Consider the following 19,869-nt stretch of genomic DNA (forward strand, 5'->3'; position numbering starts at 1 on the left):
CCATTATGTGCATGAGTGTGTTTCTGGAGATTGAACGTGTACATGCTAGATAAATAATTCTACCATTGAAGTATATTCCTAGGTGCTTTTTTCTTTTCTCTCCCCCCCCCCCAATTTTTGTTTGAGACAGGGTCTCACTGGGTTTTCTAGTCAAGCCTTGAACTTGCATTCTTCCTTCCATAGCTAATTATCAAAAGCCAGTTACATTATTTTATCTCAAAAACTTCATGAATTTTAAATACACAGTGTATCTGCCTAAATCAAAATTTTCTGGAACCGCACGGTGTCTACAAAAATTCACTCCAATGACCACTTGCTTGTATTTAAGGAGGTATCTACATATACAAGGACACACTCTGTCTAGTTCACTGCTACCTTAATGATATGGTTTAAGTATAGCATCATGGTCTGGAGAGATGGCTCAGTGGGTAAGAGCACTGACTGCTCTTCCGAAGGTCCCGAGTTCAAATCCCAGCAACCACATGGTGGCTCATGACCATCTACAATGAGATCTTCTAACACCCTCTTCTGAAGACAGCTACAGTGTACTTACATATAATAATAAATAAATAAATTTTTAAAAAAGTATAGCATCAATGTTCCCCTATCCAAGTATAGGGGAACACTGGAAATCACGTGCCTCCAGAAGTGGGCAGGATTTTCCACAGTATCCTGAGTGATGGACTAAAGCTGGATCTGAAGATGACCAAACTCAGATTGGATTCTTTCCTAGTTTATATGAAATGAAGAGAGAACCAAAGAAAATGACATTAGACAAATCCACAGTATGGTGCAGCTGACAAGCTGTCTGTTTCAATCCAGTCTTTAAAAGGTCATTGTTGTGACAGGAAAGGAAATTGAAAGGTCCAGTACAGAGGAAGAGAGACACAGCCAAGTGAGATGCAGGAAGAATAGCTGATTAAGGAAGAGATTGTAGGGAAGGCAAAGGAGCTCATGTGTGATGTGACAGCATTGGAAGCCATTGAGGAAGGCTGTATCAAAATACAAGCAGAAAGGAAGGAACTGTATAGAGAAGAGCTATCCCTTTTCCCCTCCGTGTGTGTGTGTGTGTGTGTGTGTGTGTGTGTGTGTGTGTGTATTCATTTGTGTTCTTCAACCATGTGGGTCCTGGGGATTAAACACTGGCCAGTGTGGTTGGTGGAAAGCACCTTTAATACATTCCTTGGCCAGAGAGATGGCTCAGTAGTTGAGAACACTTTGTGCTCTTTGAGGGGCTCCAGTACCCTTCTCTGGTTTTTGGGTGTACATATGTGCGAAGACAAATACAAAGTAAATATATTTAAAAACTGTATCTCAAAGCGTAGTTGTAGATTATATACATGAAATAAATTTGTGGCATTTGATTAGTTCATCTCAAAGTTGACTTTTGGATTTTGGTTTCAGTTGTTTTAAAACACAGTCTCAGTCTGGATCCCAGGCTGGCCTCGAACTCACAAATGCTATCCATAAATGTTGTGTTTTAAAAGAAATTTGTTAAGTCTATTTTATTTATTTGTTGGGTTGGAGGCATATGTGTGGCATGGTATACAAGTAGAGATCTGAGGACAACCTTCGTGTGTCCATTGTCTTTTAGCTTGTGGGCTTCCCATCAGGTGCCGTTACCTGATGACATAGGTCGTGATACTAAGTATGAAGGAGCAAGCCCATACCTTAGAAGGGACCCCACCTCCTCTGCTAGTAATGATATGATTTTATTCTTATGAACCTTAGAAAAAGGAATTTGAGATGTTTGTCTTTCATCATTGTAGACTCTATTGTAAAAACCATAGTGGAAACGACGAGCGAGATGAAGAAGATGAGGAGCGAGAGAGTAAAAGCCGTGGAAGAGTAGCAATTGATCAGCAACTAAGCCAGCAGCAGCTTAATGGAAACTAGGTATGGAAGTGGATTTAAAGCTCTGTTGTCAGAATACCATACACACTGAAGCAGAGTAATGAGATGCCGCAAAAATGTTAAGCCTATTGTATGGAGTTACGAATGTGGGGCCAGGATGTTTAGGATTGTGTAGCCCTGTAGAGTTGTATTTGCTTTTCTTTAGCTGGTCAGTTTTAGAGCCATAAACAAGCTATCTACTTCATCAGTAAATGTAGTTAGAATATGGCATCAGTAAAATATCCTTGTTCCTCAATAATGTTATGTTGATTATATCACCTTAAGCATCATATTTTACACTTTTTATCATCTTTTAAACAGGTTCGTGGGACAGAGAGAGTTAGAAAACTGAGAATAAAACAACTATAACTCCTGTGCTTCTTTTCCACTCTTTTCTAAAATAAAGGGTTTGTAACTTTTTACTGCCCGACTCTTAGATCCTTCATTGAACTGCCTAAAACCACCTTGTTAGTTTTCTGAGCCTTCAGTAGACGGCCGGATTTGACATACTGATATTACGTAGCTGTAGTTTGCAGTTTCTGGGAAGCAGTCGAAACACTATTAGCCTTGTGTATACTGTCAACAGTTAACAGACATTGAATGAAGTAAATTGTATTTCTGGACTGAACAAAGTGCTACTATTTAGAGTGTTTAAGTTTGTGTAGTAGATCCATACTCAAAGGAAACCAGAAGCAAGTTGTACTTCACCATGCAGACATGCCTCTGGTAGCAACACCTGGGAATTTGGGGACTTGTTTTCATACTCAGTCAATGGAAACTACAGATGAAGAGAACCTTCTTTTGATCTTGGCTTTGACAGCACATGCTCTAACCATTTCTTTCAAGAAGCGTGCTGAAGCCTTCCTTTGGTCCTTTTTAGAGTTGTTCTCACTGACCTGCATGGACTCTGGGCGGCTGGTGATGATAAGCTCTGAGCTCCAGTGCTTCTGCCAAAACTCTTGACAGTACACCTTTCTGTGCTGTACAAAGAGCTTCTGGCAAAATAATGGTATCGTATCAAGATGAAAATAACATTTGGCAACATCAGATTAAACCTCTTTAAGATTAAAGCGGTCACCAATGCGCTAAGGACTTTGGACATCATGTCTGAAACCAGTCTCTCTCAGGTGCCCTGTTGTGTGGAGCACTTCACATACTGGCCCAGCGTATAGAAGGAGGTCTTATGTGCTAACAGTTGTTTTTTTTTTTTAAAGGAACCATCTTTCTGCAAAACAGTATTTATTTTTGACTCTGTGACCACTATTTTAGAAACATTATTTAATGCTTTCAGTCATCAGTTTGCTTACATATTGAATAAGCTTTTGTGCCCTGTTTTTCTTCGAGGGCTCAGAAGTGTTTTCTCAATCACCAGATATTTAGAAAGGCTTTCCACTGGCGTTTCTCACTTGTGACACACATCCACTTACCTGCTGAAGCACAGTTACATATTTCTTTATGGCAAAACCAAAAAATTTAGTTGCGGTCTGCCTAATATTACCATAGCACCTCAGTATGAAAGGTAAGGATTCTGAGTTCCAAATCATTAGTTAACCTACCACAATGAATCAGATTTGCAAATAAGAAATAGCATACTAACTTGACTATACATTGATCTGTTCTGTAGCTGGTAAAACAGCGTTTTGAAATGTTAACAGGTGGAAAATTACACTGTGCTTATTGACTGAAATTTTAAACTGCTAGTCCCTTAAGATCATGTTTGTTAAGGTGTGTATTTACACATTTATTTAAATCAAGGGACTCAATGCTTGCTTTATTTTAACCATCTTTTATTGTTATTTTAGAAGGAAACTAGCTTTAGTAGTGGATTGCCTTGTGCATCTTCTCCTTTTGCTCTTAATATACCATGATGTGTATGTGGTTAATTTTCAAGGTTCATCATGACTTGAAGTGCAAGGACAGATCTCAGTTTGTTTACCAAGCGATGTGACTTTTCCCAAAGGATCTGTACTTTATTTCCTTATAACAGCTTGAAAACCATTATTTTTTAAACCTTTAAATCACTGTGTTCTAGGTAATTTTTACATTGTGTGCCATAGAACTTACCCATGGAGAAATAGAGCTCCTTCATTTTTGGACAACTACTGTAATGATTTTTTTAAAGAAAAATGGAAGGTGCCAGGGGTAATTATGGCCAGTCAATAATTATATAAAGGACTTCAAATACTATAGCTGTCAGTTGATGGATTTGATATGTAATACATGTATGATTTTTGTATGGGTTTCTTCAGCCGTTTCTCTGCCACTAACAACCAGAAAAGCACTTTACCTTTTGGTTGGTTAGATAAGTGGTTAACTACCTGTTTTTCTCACTGTGGTGTAATTGGCAAAATAACCTTCATTTAAAGTTGAAATGTAAACTGAAGTCACATTAAACACTCACGTTTGGTTGTAAACTTCCAATATTTTGATTCTTTGTTCCTATTTTCATTCTATGCTGAGTAAAAGTGCCTTACAATGTAAAAATTGTACAGTACTTACGTTCCCAAGTAGCATCTTCATCATCTGGCTAGTAATCACATTGTGGTATTAATATTTAGATAAATAGACCTCAGCAGTGTATTTACTGTACAACTCTTTAAGTCCTTAACTGTAGTTTTAATAAGCATGACATTATTTGGCAAATATATGGCATTTACATCATTTCCAAAAAAAAAAAAACCTGCCATTGCTGTCTAATGCGTATTTTTAGCCTGAAATTTTGATGCGTTTTTTCTTGTTTTTTTCTTCATTTGTTTTGTTCCTTTTTGTCATTATTAATATTAAACCGTGTAATCTTTGCAAGCGTATATTGAAGATTATTCTGGAGCATTTATTGCCTTACCAGAAAAGTTAGTAAGAAATGTTCTTTAGAGTAGAAGGATAGACTTGAGTTTCTATACTTTAATAAGACCTCTTTGTTCCTGGGGGGAGGGGGAAGTTTTGCTTTCATCTCATTGTTTTAAAACCCACACCTGAAATGAATTTCATGTCAAGGATCAGTAGTTTTCAAACTAGAGGTGGTACTTTCTTAGTACACATGAGTCAAGATACTAACAGAGTAACATCTACAGATCTGCTATTGAATCGAATCTATGTACTTGAACAAATGTGTGAATCTCAAATATCTCAAAGCAAAAGTGTTGTAGAATGTTGTTGCTTTTTGAAAAAGCACTGAAGTTAGACCAAGGCACAGTTTTGTTTTAGCAGACATTTAAGTTAATTGTAAAGACAAGGAATGCATCATGGGTCAAAAATCAAACATTCCTCAATGTTATGTATATTTTGTTCCTGTTATATTGGCTTTATTTTCAAAATTGTAGTTTGTAGTATTAGTTTCCTTTTAATGGTATTCTTGCATATACTATTCATTCAATAAATGAGTTCTGAATTTCAGGTCTGTGTGTCTATTTTGTAAAAATGTGTATCAGGGGTTTTCAATACCAGCAGTAGTACCATGTTTCTTTCACTCTTCCTTTACTTCAAGGTGAAATACAAATGTGTAGGATGTTTAATAGCTGGACAGTAAACAGATATGGGAGTGGGGCTAGAGAGTAAGTAGTTCTAGCATACCCTTAGCTTTGACTTCAGTCCCCCGATTTGATAAAACCAACAGCACATCATCCTCAAAATGGACATGGGCTGGAGGGGTGTGGTTAAACAAAACCGAACATGATCAGTTTAGAGTTTCACAGTATAAAGATGTCATCATGGAAAGAAACAGCGGCAAGTCCACTGCCTCCAAATCAGTATGTAACTCTGAAAATGAACACATCAAAATGCCTAATACAGATTGACAGGTAACAGGTCATTCAGCTATTCCACATCATAGATGTAGCTTACTCCCTTTTTCCACAGTCTACTTGCTGCTTCAACTTTGCACATATGTTGTGTTTGATCCTATCCTGGTCAGAAACTGAAGTTTTGATTCCTGGACTTCACTTTTCCCAGACATAGTTTCTAGCCCTGCATTCTTTTTTTCTAATTCATTTGTTTATTATATGTAAGTACACTGTAGCTGTCTTCAGACACCCCAGAAGAGGGCATCAGATCTCATGGTCGTGAGATCTGGGGATGGTCGTGAGCCACCATGTGGTTGCTGGGGTTTGAACTCAGGACCTTTCCTTCGGAAGGGCAGGCTGTGCTCTTAACCACTGAGCCATCTCTCTCCAGCTCCTAACCCTGCATTCTTATGGAAATATGGCTGGGACACACAGCAATATGCTTTCCTATATATCCTAACTACCCGGCACATATGTATTTAAATTCCATGATTATCAACTAAAAGACTATAATAAAAACATAAAAATGAGTTCTATGGTTTTCTTTAGCTAGTTATACTCATTGACAACTTGCTTTTGTTTCAGTCTACACTCCCTAGCAATTGCTGAAAGTCATACCCAAGCCCTATTACTATTTCCTTGCAAAATTTAATAGCAAGGCCTATAGGCACACATGCAGGCAGAACGCTGTATACATAATAAATAAAGCTTTAAAAAATAAAAATACCAAAAGAAAAACCTCTTTGTATATTGTCTTTAGTTGTGTAGGTGAAGTGATAGTTCATGTCCCTCTCTGTTCACCTTGTTTGCATGAGGATCCAAGTGGACATAAGCAATATATGACAATCATATGGTTGACTTTATTCAGAAGAAAAAAACTATCAAGTACCATTATTTGGAAAGTTACATTTGAAAATATCACTGTGGTAAACGTGTTGTCTATGTGGTGAAGTCAATCAGACCTGACTTTTTGCTAAAATACAGCAGAGAGCCAGGCCAGGTGACACACACCTTTAATCCCAGCCCTTGGGAGGCAGCGACAGGTGAACTTCTGTGAGTTGAAGGCCAGCCTAGTCTACAAAGGTGCATATTGAGATGTAATCTCCTGTAGAGAGGGAGGGAGGCTGGAGCAAAGTGGCTTATAACCGTTATCTTGGCACTCAGGTTCCAGAGGCAGGAGGATCACACATGTAGAGCCAACGTTGGGCTACCTGGTGAGACTCAGTCTCAAAAATAGACAGTGGTGCACAGCTGTAGTCTTAGCATTTAGGGAATCAGGAGTTTAAGACCATCTTCATCTACCTAACAAGCTCAAGACCAGCCTGGCTACCCAAGACTCTTCTCTCAGAAAAGAACAGATCACAGACTTGCAAATTCTGCCTTTGTCTGCATCTCTCTGTAGCTGTGTTTCTTTTATGGTACTGGCAGGGAGATTGGGACAATAAAAGCCAGATGAACAAGGCCCTAACTAGGTGTACTGTATGGATGATAATCCTTAAATAACATGATATGAAAACAAAAGTCCTGCTTTGGGAGTCTGTTAGACAAAAGAAACTACGCAGAACTGTTTTGAGTTGTAGTTGATAATCTTAGAAATAAGATCTCTTACTAGATATTAAAGAATGTTTGTTGTTGAGGCAAAAATAGTGTAACATGGATGCTGGGTTTCAATATGTTCTCTTGGGAAGGGTGCCAGGGGTAATTATGGCCAGTCAATAATTATATAAAGGACTTCAAATACTATAGCTGTCAGTTGATGATTTAGGAATCAGAACTTAATGGATTTTTTTAATTTATAAAAATAATTTAGGGGATTGTAGAGGTGGCTGAAGTAGAATTAGGATTGCAGGGACATCCTCAGCTACGTAGTGAGCTTGAGGACAAATTGGGCTACAAAAGATACACACACACACACAGTATGTGGTCATTACATATATTTAAAATATAGAAAGGTATATGTGAAGTCTCCCTTTTCCCCACAACCTAGTTCCCCCAAAGTACTGCATAAATTTCCTTGTACATGCTTTTATGCATATATAAAGCATCTCTCTCTCCCTCCCTCCCTCCCTCTAAGAATTGCCAACCAAACATTTCATCTCATTTGTAAGGTAAGTTTGTCTGCTTTTCCACTTTAGAAGGTATGGGCAGCCATGATGGCTCAGGCCTATAATCCCATCCTAGCACTTGTAAGCCTAAAACAAGGAGGGTTGTCATCAGCTTGAGGCTAGCCTGGGTTACCTACTGCGTTCTAGCCAGCCATGAATAGAATGTAAGAGCCTGTCTCCAAAAAAAAATGTACTAAAGGGGCTGGAGGGGGTAGCTTGGTGGCTAAGAGCACTGGCTGCTGTTCTAGAGGACCTGGGTTCAATTACCAGCAACCACATGGCAGCTCACAACTATCTAACTGCCCTGCTTTGGGATATCTGACACCATCACACCAATTACCTAAAATGAAAAAGTTTTAAAATATGCTAAAATCAGTGGGGAGGGGGAGCATCGTGCAGTTCTGTGGGTTTTAGATTTTGCCATGAAGCCATGACTATATCTCAGCGACATGTGAATTATTTTTGGAAACCAGGCACTCACTGTGTTCCATTTGCAAAAGAATTAAATAGCTATATTTTGGCTGGGATTGGTGACTTAGCCCAGAAATTCCACAATTTGGGAAACTGAATCCTGGATGACCAGGAGTTCAGGCACATAGCTTGTTCAGGACCAGTCCTTGTCCCCACTCCCCTCAAGCCCAAAACACACTCTTTATTTCATGTTTTACTAACCACGGTGGATGGTCATTTTCCTTTCTCTTGATTCCTGAAGAGTGACGGGGGTTTGCACCGTGGTCTAGTGTTTCCAGATATGCTTGCTTCTCCACAGCCAGGGTCACACTGCTTCAGCCCCACAAACTTGGCAAGGGCAACATATTACTGAAGAACTTGCATAACTTTATGCTGTGTCATGGCTCTTAGCCCCAGTTACAACTGTCTGACAGCTGGTCGCTTTTGTGAAGGAGGAAAGAATCATTTGAACTTTGAACATTTCCATTTGTTTTGATTTTTGCATAAATACTAAGACTAGCTAGGAAATGAGCTTTTGTTTCATTTGCTAAGAATGATTTTTTTCATCAGGCAATTTCAAGCAATTTGAATTTAGCAATCTCTACTTGTCTGAAGAATTATTAATTAAAAAAAGCAAACAAACAGGGATCTATTATGCTGTCTAGTCACATGAAAGAATCTAAATGAACATAGTCAAGGCTGAGTCAACACATGAAATTATTTTCTAATTCCCCAAATTATATTTTATGCTAATTAGTATTATAACATTAGTAAAACATTTTATTTTTTCCAATGTTAAACATTACAAAAATAATTTTGATGTTTTACTAGTAACCCAGCCTTTGATCATGTTTGTATTTATTTGTTCATTGACAGTTGGTTAAATAATTAGGAGCAACAAAATAAAGTGATTTCATGAGATTCCTTTTTGTAACTTAGAACTCCAGTAGTCAAGCTAGAGAGATGGCTCAGTGGTTAAGAGCACTGACTACTCTTCTAGAGGTCCTGAGTTCAAATCCTAGCAACCACATGGTGGCTCACAACCATCTGTAATGAGATCTGATGCCATCTTCTGGTGTGTCTGAAGACAGCTACAAGTGTACGTATTTATTATATATAATAATAATAAATCTTTTTAAAAAAAGAACTTCCGTAGTCATGGGAACTGTGGTCATTCATTAACCTTTCAGAGGTAGGCTAGACAGTTGAATGCAAAGTCATATTTTCTATATTTGATATTGATTTGGTAGCACTGGAAGCAATGATTCTTTTTGTTTGTTTTAAGATTTATTTATAGCCGGGCAGTGGTGGCGCATGCCTTTAGTCCCAGCACTTGGGAAGTAGAGGCAGGTGGATTTCTGAGTTCGAGGCCAGCCTGGTCTACAGAGTGAGTTCAGGACAGCCAGGGCTACACAGAGAAACCCTGTCTCAGAAAAACAAACAAACAAACAAAAACAAAACAAACAAAGAAAAACAACCACCAGCTGGAGAGATGGCTCAGCTGTTAAGAGTACTGATTGCTCTTCCTGAGTTCAAATCCCAGCAACCACATGGTGGCTCACAACCTTCTAAAATGAGATCTGATGCCCTCTTCTGGAGTGTCTGAAAACAGCTACAGTGTACTCACATACAATAAATAATTTTTTTTTAAAAAAAAGACTAAAACCCAGCAAGACCAGCTGGCCTCAAATTCACAGAGATCTGCTTCCCTCAGCCTCCCTAAGAGCTGGAAATAAAGATAAGGATCCCTACAGCAGGCTTAATTTACTTACTGACTTTGTTTATTAGGAGGGTTTCTCTAACCCCTGTTGGCCTGGAACTCCCTCTGTAGACCAGGCTGGCCTTGAACTCTGATATCCACCTGCTTCTGCCTCCCAAGTGCTGGGATTAAACCCCTGAACCACCATGTTCCTCTGGTTTAACATGGGTTTTAACTACATTTTTTCCTAGGCATGTCTTAAAAGAACTGTTCTTAAGCATTTCAACCTATCCTATGCACCCCAATGAGTTAAGGGAGCTAGCCAGGATGCTGGGGGGTGTAAGGATAAAATGCTGGCCAAAAGAGGTAGTGCTTAAAGCTAGTGACGTAGCTCAGTTGGTAGAGAGCTTGTCTAGCTTGAGGGAAGTCTCAGGTTTCATTCCCAGCACTATAGGCAGGAGTGCAAGGAGTTCAAGGTCATCCTTGGCTATTTAATGAGTTGGAGGCCAACCTAGATGTCTTAGTTAGGGTTTTCCTGCTGTGAACTGACACCATGACCAAGGCACCTCTTAGAAGGACCACATTTAACTGGGGCTGGCTTACAAGTTCAGAGGTTCAGTCCATTATCACCAAGGCAGGAACATGGCAGCATCCAAGCAGGCATGGTGCAGGAGGAGCTGAGAGGTCTACACCTTCATCTGAAGGCCTCTAAGAGAAGACTCATTTCCAGGCAGCTAGAGTGAGGGTATTAAAGCTCATGCCCACAGTGACACACCTACTCCAACAAGACCACACCTTCCAATAGTGCCACTCCCTGGCTCAAGCATATACAAACCATTACACTAGGCTATATAATCCTTTATCTAGAAAAGAAGACAGGTACAGGAAGGAGTCTGTGGAGATAAGTGGGTCACATGCCAGATAAAAATAAGTACTTAAATTCCTATTCCCAGCTTACATGTAGAAGGCAGGTGTAGCAGTGTATATATAAAATCCTAATGCTGGAGAATGGAGGATCCCTGGGGTTTGCTGGCTAGCAAGTATAGCTGCAGTCAGCAACCTTGTCTCAAATCAGGTGGAAAGCAATAGGGTAAAGATGCTAGATACTCATTGATCTCTAGAAGTCACACACATACGCATGGGTAAGTGTACACACAAATACTTGCCTATACCCCCCCACACACACCCACAAAACAAAAAGTAGAAAGATGGCTCAGTTGGCAAAGTACTGCTTGTGTAAACATTAGGACCTGTTTTTTTTTTCTTTCCAGCACCCACATAAAAAGCTAGGTATAGTTGGCATGCACGTGTACCATCTGCTCTAGTGAAGTATGATGGGAGAATCTCTAGAACTTGCTGGCCAGGCAGTCTGGTTGAATCAATAAGCTCCAGTAAGAGACCATGTTTCAAGAAACAAACTGGAGAATGATAGAGGAAGACACCCATCATTGACCTTGGCCTCCATGTACGCACACACAGGAACAACACACACAAAGAAAAAGGAATGATTTGTGCTCCCAGATTTGGAAGTCCCAGGCTAAGTAGCACATTCATTTGAGTCTCTAATAAGGTCCTCCATGACAGGAGCACAGAGCTGAGCAAAACTGCTCTTCTCATCCAGGACGCTATCTGGATGAGAATAGCACCCCACACTCTCATACACCGACTCTGCAGTAACCTAAAATTCTCCTGCTAGGCCCCACCTCCCAAAGGTTCCACAGCCTCCTACTAGCACTAGTGGGCAAACAAACCTAATCTGTCTGCTTGGCCAGCAAGCCCGAGAGATTCTCCCATCATGCTTCACTAGAGCTGAGGGTAGAAGTGCATGCCAACCATACCTAGTTTTTTATGTGTGCCCCTGGGAGATACCGGCTCAAACTATAGCCTTGTGGTTCCAGTCTCTATTCTCACGGTCACCTACCTATGTATTCCACACAGATATCCATTACTGAAGCTCTAAGCTCTCAGCTCCTCTCATGGACATTTCTAGCCCAGGTGATGTCTACTCAAGTATGAATCCCAACCTAAATGTTCCTGGCCTGAGTTCTAGCTATCTGCTAGCTATCGACTTCCATCTCCACCTACTCCTAAATTTCTCAAAAAATATGTCCGTCTGTCTTTTAGATCCATCCTCTCTTTTTAATATCCGTATATCCATCCATCCATCCATCTATCCATCCATCCATCCATCCTCTCTTTTTTACATCCATATATCCATCCATCCATCCATCCATCCATCCATCCATCCATCCATCCATCCTTCCTTCCTTCTATCCATCTAATTGTCTTTATTTGTGTATATGTGTGTTTTCCTTTCTGTCTATCTATCTATCTATCTATCTATCTATCTATCTATCTATCTATCCTGCCCATAATCCTAACATTTAAGAGGCTGAGGAAGGAGGATTGCCATGAGTTTGAGGCCAACCTGGATTAAATAGTACATCCCAAGCTATTCTGAGCTACAGTATAAAACCTGACCCAAAAGCAAGCAAAAGCTATCCATTGAAGTACATGTATGTTCATGTGTGGGCATGCATGCATCATGGCATATGTACAAAGGCCAAAGGACAACTTGCAGAGTTGTTGGGTTTTTTTTTTTAAGCCATTTGCAGACTTTCTTCCCTTCTGCTCTGTCCATGTACTTCAGATTTTAGTCTTTTTGGGAGAAGTTCTTGGCCTTTGTCCTTCAACTGGATTTGAAGGTTATTTGTGATTATACTAGTTTCACTTCTCCTTCCCAATTTTCCTCTACTTCTGTGTCCCACATGTCCAATTGTAACTTCTTCACCTCTACTTGCATAGATTTCTCTAGTGCTCCCTTGCTCCTCACAGTTTCTGCTGTTGTTTTTACTCTCAGCCACTCTGGCAAAGTTTGCAGTGCTGTTGTTGCAAAGACCAGTGGCCCTTTTGAATTGTTCCCTTACTTCTTGGCTCTACTTTTTTTTTTTCTGAGACAGGGTTTCTCTCTGTAGCCCTGGCTGTCCTGGAACTCACTCTGTAGACCAGGCTGGCCTTGAACTCAGAAATCCGCCTGCCTCTGCCTCCCAAGTGCTGGCATTAAAGGCATGTGCCACCACTGCCCGGCTTGGCTCTATTTTTTATTTCCAATAGTTTAAGTACTGTCGCTGGGTCCTCAGCTAATCTACTTTTGCCAATGACCCAAAAATAATTCATTTGTTAGATGATGGAACCAAAATTGAAAAGTCTGTGGCTCTACACAGACTCTTGGCCTAGCCTCTTACTTGCTGGTAGATATTTAATAAGAATCTACTCCAAAGCTGGTAGTTTGTTGGCAAAGTAAAGGCAAACCTGCCCAGAAATAAGGGTCAAACTATAGACGCCGACACCATAAAGGGGCAGGAGCAAGATGAGAGTCGTGGAAGCTGAGACATGGTGTGTCTGGAGAAATGGAGGTTTCTGATTTGCTTAGGGAAAAGGCTGCATGGTAAAGACAGCCCAAAGCTTGAAGCTGGGTCAGGTGGCCCCTGCCCATAATCCCAACACTTAGGATGCTGAGAAAGGAGGATTGTCATGATTTTGATGTCAGCCTGGAATACTTAGTGCATTCCAGGCCATTTTGGGCTAGGGTGTGAAATCCTGACTCAAAAGCAAGAAAAACCCCAAATTGAAGCCCTTGTGAGGCAGGCAAGCACAGAGAGAGCTTACCAAGATGGGCCCGCCATTGGCTTGGCCTAGACCTTCACCCTTCCTTTAATAGTGTGCCTGGCAACCTAAGATTCCCACCTTCAACAAGCCGCAGGTACACCATACTCCAACCAATGGATACCTTTCTCTTCCTCCTTTTCTGGTCAGTTTCCATTCAAGTATGTTCCCAGGCTTCTGTGAGATTGACAGGCAGGGAGGGAAGTTACCTGGACTCTTTTGGAGGTACATGCATAGTAAGGTAAACTGTCCTAGAGTGAACTTTAGGGAAAAACTCTTTTTTACAAGCTTGTATCTAGGCATAATTGGGTGTGCATATGATTAAAATCAGATGCATCATAAGAACATACATGTACTGAAAGCAAAAGCTTACATAATCTAATAAGCTTGTCAATCAAAACAGAACCACATGTGGTACACCCCTTAGAAACCAAACACCTTCTGTTGTTCCTTCAGCCCATAAAGGAAGTACCCAGACCATAACCTGGTAAAGAAACAATAACAGTAAGGTTAAATAAAAATAAATAAAGGTTTTATGAGGCTGGAGAGATGACTTGGTGGTTAAGAGCACTGACTGCTCTTCCAAGGTCCTGAGTTCAACTCCTAGCATCCACATGGTGGCTCACAACCCTCTGTAATGGGATCCAATGACCTCTTCTGGTGTGTCTGAAGACAGTGACAGTGTACTCATATACATAAAATAAATCTTTTCTTTTTTAAAGAAAGAAAGGAAGAAAGGAAGGAAGAGAGAAAGAAATAAAGAAAGAAAAAGAGAGAGAAAGAAAGAGGTTTTATGGTCCAAAAAGCCTGGGACTGAATTTCAATGTTCACATTTAGAAAATCTGGGCAGCATTATGTTTCTCCTGCTCTTAGCCTCCATGAGATCTGCGAGTTCAAAGCCACCTAAAGCAACAACTATTATACAAATGTTCTCTTATACCTATGAAGCATTTTTTTCTACTTGGAAATTGCAATCTTCTCCTAAGTCATAAAATAAACTCTTATTCTTACTGGCTAGCTGATAATCAATTTTGTAGCTGTATCACACTTTATCTCATGAGACATTTGAATACTTGTCAGCTTTAATTGTTGCTATTTTGGTATTTCAAGCAGACCTTCTCAAATCACAAAGAAATAGCAGAAACCCACAAATTGAAGTTTGTTCTGTATGACCACTGGCCCGAGCACCTCAGAAAAGTCTTGAAAAATACAGAAAGGGTTAGGATATGTTTGAAATTAAATGGTGATAAAAGGACAAGATAACTCAAAGAAATATTCAACCCAGAACTACACCCCAACTAGAAATTAGCCTTTTTACTATAAGGACATTTTAGAAAGTATAGGTGGAAGGTAAATATGGAATGAAGACCACATAATGTGTAAATGTTAATTTATTTTGAAAATGAATTATTTATTTTATATGAATACACTGTAGCTGTCTTCAGACATACCAGAAGAGGGCATCAGATCCCGTTACAGATGTTTGTGAGCCACCATGTGGTTGCTGGGAATTGAACTCAGGACCTTTGGAAGAGCAGTCAGTGCTCTTAACCACTGAGCCATCTCTCCAGCTCCGATGCTAATTTCTTGATTGTAGTCGTTGTTCTCTAGTTATGTAAGAGAATATCCTTGGTCTGGAGATGTAGCTCAGTAGTAGAACTCTTGCCTAGAATGGAAAAGCCCTAGGGTCAACCGCTAGCACTGCAAAAATATAACATATTGTGGTTAGGGAGATGGTTCAGCAGATAAAAGGGCTTGCCAAACCTGACAACCTGAGTTTGATTCTTAAAAACTATGTGGGGGAAGGAGAAAGCTTACTCCCACCAGTTGTCCTCTGACCTCCATACATGCAGTATGATACAGTCTCCACTGTGTCTCTCTCTGTGAGTCCTGTGCTCTCATGACCTCTCTCTCTCTCTCTCTCTCTCTCTCTCTCTCTCTCTCTGTGTGTGTGTGTGTGTGTGTGTGTGTTTGTATATCTTATTCACATGCTCCATTTGTCTCTCAGTTTTTTGGGGGGCGTGGAGGGAGTTTCTTTCTTTCTTTCTTTCTTTCTTTCTTTCTTTCTTTCTTTCTTTCTTTCTTTCTTTCTTTCTTTCTTTCTTTCTTTCTTTCTTTCTTTCTTTCTTTCTTTTTGGTTTTTTGGATTTTTTTCCAAGACAGGGTTTCTCTGTATAGCCCTGGCTATCCTGGAACTCACTCTATAGACCAGGCTGGCCTCGAACTCAGAAATCCACCTGCCTCTGCCTCCCAGAGTGCTAGGATTACAGGCGTGCGCCACCACCGCCTGACTGAGGGAGTTTCTTTAAAAACAAAACAAAACAAAACAAAACAAAACAAACCTTTTATTGATTCTTTGCTAGTTTCCCATCATGGACCCCAGTCCTATTCATCTTCCTGTCTCCTCATATCTGTCCTCTGCCCCTGCAATCACCCCACCAAAATAACACACACACACACACACACAGAGAGAGAGAGAGAGAGAGAGAGAGAGAGAGAGAGAGAGAGAGAGAGAGAGAGAACATCTTGTCGTGGAAGCTGTAGTATGCCACACTGTGTCACACAACATAGCCCCTGTCCACACTAGCAAATGACTCATTGGTCTGGTTTGAGATCTCTGGTTTCTGTGCCTTGTGTCATGGAGATCCTGCAGCTTTCGACCAGCAGCACTGGCCCTTTGAAGTGCACAACCGTTGTAGATTTTGGGCTGGGCCATCTCAAGTGCCTGGATCTGAGCCTGGGTGTTAACTGAGCTAGTCAGCCTGCTGCCTCCCTCTTATCTGTACCACCAGAGCAAACTGTCTCTCACTGCTCTTGCTAGGCCACTGCTCTTGCTTGGCTTGCACACCACTGTGCTGCACAGTCAAGGCATGGGGCCCATTCTCCCAAGTGCTGCAGCCAGCAAGTGGGTGGGCCATCTCTCTTCCTCTCACACCCTTGGGGCTGGCTCACCCATGACTTCGAGATCAGAGATAGCTCCTCTGTGTTGTCCAGGAGAGGTGCAAGGCTGACTCTCCCAACCGTGAGGGGCAAGGCCAGCTCTCCATCTCTCATGATCTAGAAGACAGCTCTCCCATGCCCAAGGGAGCATAGAACCAGTCAATCTGTGTTCCCCACACCAGGGCCAGCTCTACTAGGCTGCCTAGATGAGGCTCAGGGCCTGTTCTCCTGAATGCTACAACTGGCAAGGGGCAGGGCCATCTTCTCTTGTTTTTTTTTTTTTTTGTTTTTTGTTTTTTGTTTTTTGTTTTTTTTGAGACAGGGTTTCTCTGTGTAAACATTCCAGGCTGGCCTCAAACTCACAGAGATCTACCTCTGCCTCCTTCCTGGGGGTCGAGATTAAAGGTGTATACTTGCTTACACACACTTACACGCACACTCACACACACACATACACACACAGACATGCATGCACACACACATATTGACATACATACACACACACAGAGAGAGAGAGACAGAGAGAGGAGGAGGAGAAGGAGGAAGGGAGGGAGGAAATGAGAAATGTAAGAAATTTATAAAAGAATATTGTCCTGGGCTGGAGAGATGGCTCAGGGGTTAAGAGCACTGACTGCTCTTGCAGAGGTCCTGAGTTCAATTCCCAGCAACCACATGGTGACTCACAACCATCTGTAATGAGATCTGATGCCCTCTTTTGGTGTGTCTACAGTGTACTTAGATACAATAATAAATAAATCTTTTTTAAAAAAGAATATTGTCCTTAGAAACACATATCTACCCAGGCGGTGGTGGTATACACCTTTAATCCCAGCACTTGGGAGGCAGAGGCAGGCAGATTTCTGAGTTCGAGGCCAGTCTGGTCTACAGATTGAGTTCCAGATCAGCCAGGGCTACACAGAGAAACCCTGTCTCAACCCCCCCCCCCCAAAAAAAAAAAGAAAAAAAAAGAAAACACATATCTAGTATTTAGGAACAAAGGCAGCATTTTTTACAACTTTTCTGTGATTTTTAAATCTTTCACAAAGTTGAATATACTAGCCAAAACAGCAACTCTTCTCCAGGGACTGTGAAGAAGGTAAAACCTAATGCTGGAGAGATAGCTCTGTGGTTAAGAGCACAGACTGCCCTTCCAGAAGTTCCGAGTTCAATTCCCAGCAACCACATGGTGGCTCACAACCATCTGTAATGGGATCTGACGCCCTCTTCTGGTGTGTCTGAAGAGAGCAATGGTGTACTCATATACATAAATGAATGAATGAATGAATGAATGAATGAATAAATAAATCTTTACAAAAAGAAGGTAAAACCTAGGGACAGCAAACTTCAGGAACAGGAGAACTCCTGAGAAAGCCATCCATCGGAATATTCAACTGAGAAACCACATCTGAGTAGACTTGGTGGCTTCTGCTTCACAGTAGGGTTAGTTCTGTTCTCCCCTCCTGTGACTCAGATGATTATTAGAGCTCTCTTGGGGTTTTTCCCTACCTTCTCTCCCAGATGTTCTCTTTAAGCAGAATTTGTTGCTGGACCTGTGGTCCAGTGCTTCCCTAGCATCTTCAAGGCCCGGGATCCCATCCCAAGCATCTCCGCAGATGCCTTATATGGGGTTTTCCAGGCATGCTGCTTTATTCCTACAATCCCAGTCCTTGAGAGGCTGAGGCACGAAGATTGCTATGACTGCTAGACAGACGGCCTTGGGCTCCATTGTGAGTTCCAGGACAGCACAGGCTAAAGTGTAAGATGCTCTTTCAAAACACAATTTAGGTTGTCAGTGGCAATACACACCTTTAAACCCTGCCCTCGGATCTCTCCCTGCAAGTGATCTCTGTGAGTTTGAGTCCAGTCTGGTCTACGAGTAAGTTCCAGGATAGACAAGGCTCTACAGAGGAACCCTGTCTTGAAACCACACACACACACACACACACACACACACACACACACTTAGATGGGTGGGTATATTAGATATCCTGTTTAGTGTTTAATGTCAACTTGACACCACCTAGAGTCACTTTGAGAGTTGGGAATGTCAAATGAAGAACTGACTCAATCTCTTTGGTCTGTGGCCCTGTTTGTGAGGAATTACTAATTGAAGTGGGAGGGGCCAGCCTACTTTGAGCAGCACCATTCTTGGGCAGGTGGGACCTGGGGTATAAAGGAAAGCGAGCATTGGCTGGGCATGATGGCATATGCAATTAATCCCAGCAGTCAAAAGGCAGGGGCAGGCAGATGTCTATGAATTTGACACCAGCCTGGTCTACATATAGTGAGTTGTAGGACAGCAAAACTACATAGTTAAAACTTGTCTCAAAAAAAAAAAAGAAAAGAAAAGAAAAAAAGAAAAGAAAGTAAAGAAAGCTAGCCAGCATTGGGGCTGAAGAGATGGCTGTACTTACAGCGGACCTGGGTTCTAATTCCAGCACATGGTAGCTCAGAGCCACCTGTAACTCCAGTTGCAAGGGTTCAATATCCCCTTCTGGCCTTGATGAATATTACACACATGTGGTACATGGACATACGTGCAGGCAAAACACCCATGCACATTTAAAAAGTTTAAAAGTTTCATAAAATAGTGTCTTTTAAGACAAACAAACACATCCCAAAACAAAACAAACAACAACCAAAAGAGAGCAAGCCAGTGACCAGGTTCCTGTCTTGAGCTCTGACTTCCCTCCTGGTGAATTGTGGAAGCCTCCATACACTGCTTGTGGTTGGAGTATTTTATCATAGCAATGGAAAGCAAATCGCAACCGTGGATCACATTGTAATCCCAGCACTTGAGAAGCCTAAAGCAGGAGGAGTATTATCACAAGAGTAAGGCCAGCCTTAGCTAAATGCTCAGGTCCAAACCAGCCTGAACTTCAATGGCTTTTTTTAAATGTATGTTGGGGGTCAGAAACACAGTTTAGAGAGTTAAGCTGCTGGATGCCAAGCCCCACAACTTGAGTTTGGGACCCAGGTGGAAGGAAAGAACCAACTTTTGCAAACTGTCCTCTATCTTCCATAAGCAGGCCATGGCACACATGTACATACATTCACACACACAAACAAACAAGGGGGCTGGAGAGATGGATCAGTGGTTAAGAGCACTGACTGCTCTGAGTTCAAATCCCAGCAACCACATGGTGGCTCACAACCATCTTGTAAAGTGATCAGATGCCCTCTTCGGGTGCATCAGAAGACAGGTACTCATGCACTCATATACATAAAATAAATATTTCTTAAAAAAAAAAAGTTCAAGCCGGGCAGTGGTGGCGCACACCTTTAATCCCAGCACTTGGGAGGCAGAGGCAGGTGGATTTCTGAGTTCGAGGCCAGC

General features: G+C 41.2%; 1 protein-coding gene across 1 annotated transcript in view; it reads left to right on the forward strand.

Annotated features, from left to right (window-relative positions):
* The window catches only part of Phf6 (PHD finger protein 6), a 41,666-nt gene extending 36,380 nt beyond the window's left edge, over positions 1-5,286 (forward strand). The window contains exons 10-11 of the mRNA XM_052170852.1: positions 1,770-1,896; positions 2,215-5,286. Coding sequence (XP_052026812.1) covers positions 1,770-1,896 — 127 coding nt within the window. The 3' untranslated portion in view covers positions 2,215-5,286. The remainder of the gene's footprint in view (positions 1-1,769; positions 1,897-2,214) is intronic.
* The last annotated feature ends 14,583 nt before the right edge of the window (positions 5,287-19,869 follow it).

Source organism: Apodemus sylvaticus, chromosome X (genome assembly GCF_947179515.1).
Source record: "Apodemus sylvaticus chromosome X, mApoSyl1.1, whole genome shotgun sequence".
In the NCBI taxonomy this organism is placed as follows: Eukaryota; Metazoa; Chordata; class Mammalia; order Rodentia; family Muridae; genus Apodemus; species Apodemus sylvaticus.